This window comes from Mustela lutreola, chromosome 7 (assembly GCF_030435805.1).
Source record: "Mustela lutreola isolate mMusLut2 chromosome 7, mMusLut2.pri, whole genome shotgun sequence".
In the NCBI taxonomy this organism is placed as follows: Eukaryota; Metazoa; Chordata; class Mammalia; order Carnivora; family Mustelidae; genus Mustela; species Mustela lutreola.
Window position 1 is genome coordinate 148,411,771 of NC_081296.1, and position 6,047 is coordinate 148,417,817.

The 6,047-nt window shown below is 49.2% G+C and overlaps 1 protein-coding gene across 1 annotated transcript in view; it reads left to right on the top strand.

Moving 5' to 3' along the window:
• The window catches only part of YY1 (YY1 transcription factor), a 30,005-nt gene extending 25,179 nt beyond the window's left edge, over window positions 1-4,826 (top strand). The window contains exons 3-5 of the mRNA XM_059183103.1: window positions 956-1,016; window positions 2,653-2,811; window positions 3,650-4,826. Coding sequence (XP_059039086.1) covers window positions 956-1,016; window positions 2,653-2,811; window positions 3,650-3,832 — 403 coding nt within the window. The 3' untranslated portion in view covers window positions 3,833-4,826. The remainder of the gene's footprint in view (window positions 1-955; window positions 1,017-2,652; window positions 2,812-3,649) is intronic.
• Window positions 4,827-6,047: the final 1,221 nt, after the last annotated feature.

Below are 6,047 nucleotides of genomic sequence, written 5' to 3' on the forward strand. Positions count from 1 at the left end.
AAAGACCAAAGGTTGGTTCAGTGGAAATAGCAGGTAGGTAAGCTACCAAGTCAGAAAGCTCCCTGGGCAGGCCACACAGGGCTCTGCTGCCCGCAAGATCAGGACTCCTCTGTTATACCCCCGTCCCGAAGCAGGGCCAGAAATCTCTGTCGTTTAAAAAAAAAAAAAATCTTATTTGAAAAGCAGTAACCTCCCTCCTACCCCCAGCATCAGAAGTAAGTAGTAGCATGATGAAATTCAGCAGTGGGGAAGGGCATGGGGTGTTCCCACCTGTCCACCCGTCCCTGGGGGCTCCTCCCCAAAACACCAACGCCAAGTTCATTTACTATGTTTCTTTCCGGAGATAATGTATATAAATGATCTTCTGTTTACAAGGACTCCTCTGTACCCTTTTAAAAAATTATCTCTCGAAGATAACGTCTGTCAGTATGAAACGAACCCTCCTTTTTTTTTTTTTAAGCAGTTTTGTAGGATCTGTGTTTAAGACCCTCCCCCATCTGCTGCTTCCTTTTCACAAGGTGTCTTTGTTATCACAGCAGCTGCTTGTGGACACCTTGCTCTGCTCCCACTAAGAGACTCCTCTGTGGTTTGGGCTGGTGGTCTTGTGTTATTTAAAGGGCTTAGAGGAAAGAGCAGATACACGAAACTCGCAGACCTCACTTCCGGTCTGCGCTGCCCCAGCTCGCTCACTGCGAGACCATGGCCGCGACTCGGGCTTTGTGAGCACCAGCACCCACGTCTGGTGAGCCGGGGCGGGCGCGCCCCAGTCACGGGCACCCAGTGAGTGTGGTCGGTCGTATCCCTTCCTTCCTGGACACAAACTGTAACCGTAGATGTTTGTATCTGTAAGGAGAACATTTTAGGGACTATATGATTGATGCCAGATGAGTCTACCCACTCCTACAAATCTCTCTTTCTCTCTCTTTTCTTTTTTTTTTTTTTTCTTTTTGGTAAGAATGAAGCCAAGAAAAATTAAAGAAGATGATGCTCCAAGAACAATAGCTTGCCCTCATAAAGTAAGTAATGCTAGGGGAAAAGTGTTCGTTAGACGCCGATGAAGATCTAGAGAGCCCATAATCAATCTGCACTGTTATTTCCATTGGATAATTAAATGAGGAACTCTAATCTTTGTTTTTGAAATTCAAGAGGCTATATATGTGATGTAAGTTTTGTTCAGTAAAGGCCACTTAAATTTAAATACTGTAAAATGGGGCTGCTGTAGGGCACCAGTGTTTTTGCTCTTACTGTATATCAAATACACAATGTTAGGGTTTTATTTCTTCTTTTTGGATGATGAACAAGTCAGTCTTAAGACATTGGGTTTTGTCTCACCCTTGGACCTTTGTGGGGCTCTAAACTCACTATGAAAATTTGGATAGTATTTGGATGCTGCTAAAATAAGCCTCATAAAACTACATTCCCTTCACGATTTTCTTTATTTTCCCTGTTAACTCCGTGTTACTTATAGGGGTGCCTAATTGTTTTCAAATGCGGTGTCTTTCGAAGAAAACAATCACCTAAAAAGTACTTGGAAGTGTTGGTTGGGTCTGTTTCACACTTAATTGGATGGGTATAAAACTAACAGAAAAAGAAGTATCATGTAGGTGGGCAGAAAGTTTTCATGGGATAAAGAATTTTTGAAAATCAGTAATTGAGGAAGAATGGGTTTCATTCGGCGATGACCGTCGAGTGACCGACCACCCACAGCTTCTTTGTGTGGTTTTTCGACACGCTTAGTGTAGCGATTTTGAGATATAAAATGAGTTCCTCTGGGGGCCAACACATAAAGAAGCATTTGAAAACAGTTAGGTCCTAAGTGCCTGTGCTCTTTCTAGCTTCTCCTTGTACTTCCAAATTACATGTTTTAAAAAATTCCATTTGCTAAATGGAAACACAGCCTAGGGGTCAAGGTGCCAAAGCCTCAGCTTCCCTCTCCCTCGTGCCTGTGAAACCCTCCTCCTCTTGTGCTGTCCGCCCGTCCCCCGCCCGCTCCTCCCTGGACAGCAGCTACAGAGGAAACCGGGCAGGCCGCGCTTGTCCCGAGAGCCCCCCGCCCGCCCCACGCCTCCCGCTCCGGTGTCCGTGTGCTCCTCCTTTTCCTAGTGTCTCACAAAATCAGTTTCTTCTGTAGTTGCCATTCCTTGGAGACCCTCTTCTTCTCTGTGAAGGGGAAGGAGGCAAAGAGAGAAGAGGGGACAGTGTGCGACGGAGAGTGACAGCCCGCTCTTGCGGCGCAGAGTCTGGGGCCCACCAAAGGCGGTGGTGGACGGCTGTCATTTCAGCCCCGTGGTTTGCCGGGGCTTCTGGTACTTGGTCTGGGGACAGAGTTGGCTGAGGCAGCTGTGGTGTGGCTGGGTTCTAGCCCCAGCTCGGCTCCTCTGAGCAGTGTGACCTTGGGCAAGTCTACTTAAAGACATCTCTGAGCCTCAGTTTCCTGGTCTGTAACACAAGGGCTTGCATTTAACGGGAAGATCTTTTCCAGCTGTCTGGGTTTTGTCTTAAGTCATTTAATATTTCTACTGTGCTGCTGAGGAATGGAAGTGGGGGTCGGGGGGTGGTTTCGTTCTTGGGTCGGTGAAGGCTGTTTCCCGTGGTTGGGGCCTTCGTAACAGTTGGCAGTGCGAACCGCTGAGCTGCTCTCTCTGTCCGAAGGGCTGCACGAAGATGTTCAGGGACAACTCTGCCATGCGGAAGCACCTGCACACCCACGGCCCCCGAGTCCACGTCTGTGCAGAGTGTGGCAAAGCTTTTGTTGAGAGCTCGAAACTAAAACGACACCAACTGGTTCATACTGGAGAGAAGCCCTTTCAGGTAGAGCTGGTCCCTTCCCCCTCCCCACACAGCTGGCAGGTGGAGGCGGGGCTGCGGGCGCTGGGGAGACGGACACCCGGAGACCCGGGGGGCTCTCAGCGGGGCTCTCAGTGCTTCTTAAGGGAGGAACCGAAGCGGTGTCCCATTGGAGAGCCCGGAAGGGCTGCCCTGGCGCTTGCCTTCCCGGTGCGCAGCTGCTCTGGTCCTGGAGGGGGGCACGGTGTATCGGGGTGTCAAGGGGGTGTACTTCATATCAGCAGAAAAACTGGATTGCTCAAGAGCAAGCCTGAAACTGCATTTCCAGTGCATTCACTGTGGGATGGAAGCAGTTTGTCTTCCGTAGTTGATGGAAGGCACCGCATCACTCATTGATGGAGAGTTCCAAAACGGTACCGTGGGGAGTCAGCGCAGTGACGTTCCTCTCGTTTTAGAAACCGTCTCCAGGGACAGACAGGCAGGGCAGCTCCCGTTTCACAGGGCTCTTTCGGCTACTTGACACCAGAAACCTTCCTGCTCAGCTGTATTTTATTATCTGGAGCACCCGCACAGTGCTGAGACCTTAACATGAGCCCAGGAGAGGTTCTTGGTGTTTGTTTTGGCAAGTGCTTCTCTTACCCCGTGTTTAAACAGTGAGGGCTGCGCCTGGGTGTCGGAGAGATCCCGCGTGCAGTTAGAGCTCCCCACCCGCTTGTCCTGGGATGGGCCTGGCGCATGTCCCTGAAGCCAGGGGCACGAGGTGCGCGGCGAGCCAGGCCGGCTGCTCTCCGCCGCCCGCTGCCCGCCCTCTCGGCCCCATCACGGTTGCTGAGTTGGGTTGTCTCTGGTCTCTCCTCGACAGTGCACATTCGAAGGCTGCGGGAAACGCTTTTCACTGGACTTCAATTTGCGCACGCACGTGCGAATCCATACCGGAGACAGGCCCTATGTGTGCCCCTTCGACGGCTGTAATAAGAAGTTTGCTCAGTCAACTAACCTGAAATCTCACATCTTAACACACGCTAAGGCCAAAAACAACCAGTGAGAAGAAGACGGAGAAGACCCTTCTCGACCCCGGGGAGCATCTTCCAGGAGTGTGATTGGGAATAAATATGCCCCTCCTTTGTATATTGTTTCTAGGAAAGAATTTTAAAAAATGAATCCTACACACGTAAGGGACATGTTTTGATAAAGTAGTAAAAATTAAAAAAAAAAAAAAACTTTAATAAGATGACATTGCTAAGATGCTCTATCTTGCTCTGTAATCTCGTTTCAAAAACACGGTGTTTTTGTAAAGTGTGGTCCCAACAGGAGGACAGTTCATGAACTTCGCATCAAAAGACAATTCTTTATACAACAGTGCTAAAAATGGGACTTCTTTTCACATTCTTATAAATATGAAGCTCACCTGTTGCTTACAATTTTTTTAATTTTGTATTTTCCAAGTGTGCATATTGTACACTTTTTGGGGATATGCTTAGTAATGCTATGTGTGATTTTTCTGGAGGTTGATAACTTTGCTTGCAGTAGATTTTCTTTAAAAGAATGGGCAGTTACATGCATACTTCAAAAGTATTTTCCTGTAAAAAAAAAAGTTATATAGGTTTTGTTTGCTATCTTAATTTTGGTTGTATTCTTTGATGTTAACACATTTTGTATAATTGTATCGTATAGCTGTATTGAATCATGTAGTATCAAATATTAGATGTGATTTAATAGTGTTAATCAATTTAAACCCATTTTAGTCACTTTTTTTTTTCCGAAAAATACTGCCAGATGCTGATGTTCAGTGTAATTTCTTTGCCTGTTCAGTTACAGAAAGTGGTGCTCAGCTGTAGAATGTATTGTACCTTTTACCACCTGATGTGTACACCCCATGTAACGGAAAAGGGCAACAATAAAACAGCAATCCTACAGAAAGAATACGGCAGAAAAAGATCTGTAAGCACAGTCTTATTTCCTTTTGTTGTCCAGCATAATTATAATTCTCGAGCCTCCCAGAAATTGGAAGCTAAATAAAGCAACTCAAGTTTCCTTTATTTTGCACTCAACGACAGTGACTTGTGATGGCAGCGGTGCATGGAGGTTGCAGGACTTCCTGTGCGTGCTAAATTCTGGGAGAGAGTAGGTGACAGGCACCCCGAGTTAAGGAACTACCTCAGAGTACCCCAAACCGGGCCCCGTGGGTGGTAGGATTTTGATTTTAGCCTCCCCACCCCCCTCCCACCCCCAGCAAGAGAGTGACTGGAGCAGCTGCGCCCCGGCCCATGGGCGTGCGCTCAAGGTAAGCGGTCCCCGGGATGGGCACGAGCAGAGGGGAGGAGACCCGAGGGCACCTGCCGGCGCGGGCTGCCTTCAGGGCGGCCCCAGCAGGTCCTTGGCTGGTCTGGCGGGAAGCGCTTTGGGTTCTCGGCTGTCCTTGGAGAGCCTTGGTTCCTCTGTCCCATGGAGTCTCTCAGGGCAGGCCCAGGTGGCAGTTGCGTGCCGGTGGCTTCCTTTCCCGGCTTCTCCCCGGCCACCGAGCGCAGGCCGGCAGGGTGATTGGATGGTGAATACTGTACTCAGTGAGTACTTTAACTCTCGCGTTGTGACCTCCTAAGCGTACGATTATAATTTTTGCATTTTACTAAGAGTCGAGTATCAGACTCGCTAGACTATTATAAACTGCCATGATACAGCAAAAATCGCATTAATTCCAAACGCAAACATGCCGTGTGTGCCGCACGCCTGACTCCGCGAGGTCACTGGCGAGCTGGCTGCGGTCTGAGGTCTGTGTACCAGATGTCCAGGACACCCCTCAGGTCAGAATCGCAGCCCTGTCTCTTACAGCTTCTCCATCGGTCGGTGACCTAGTAACAGTGACCCTGGGGCTCTCCAGAATTTTGAAGTGCCTTCTGAATCCTAAATGACAAATTTAACTTGAGACACTTTTTCTTATTCGTTCAGAATCTGGTATCCCTTGGGTAGTTTGATGGAACTGAGTTAATCAGAAGACCCCCAATGTTTTCGGGATAAGCCCGGCTTTGCTGTATCTGGCAGTCAGGAGAGAGGTAAGCCGGTGGCAGAGATCCCCTTCGAAGCTGCGTGCCCCAGTGCCAACATGAGGTTCTCTGAGCAGACCTGGGGCGGAGGCCTCCCCTGAGGCCCGTGGTGTAAGTGCCCTCACGTCCCCTCTCCACCATCAGGGGAGCGGTCTCGGGGCGGTGACTGCATTAGGAGTCCGGCACCACGCCACCCTTGCCCAGCACTGCCACATGGGA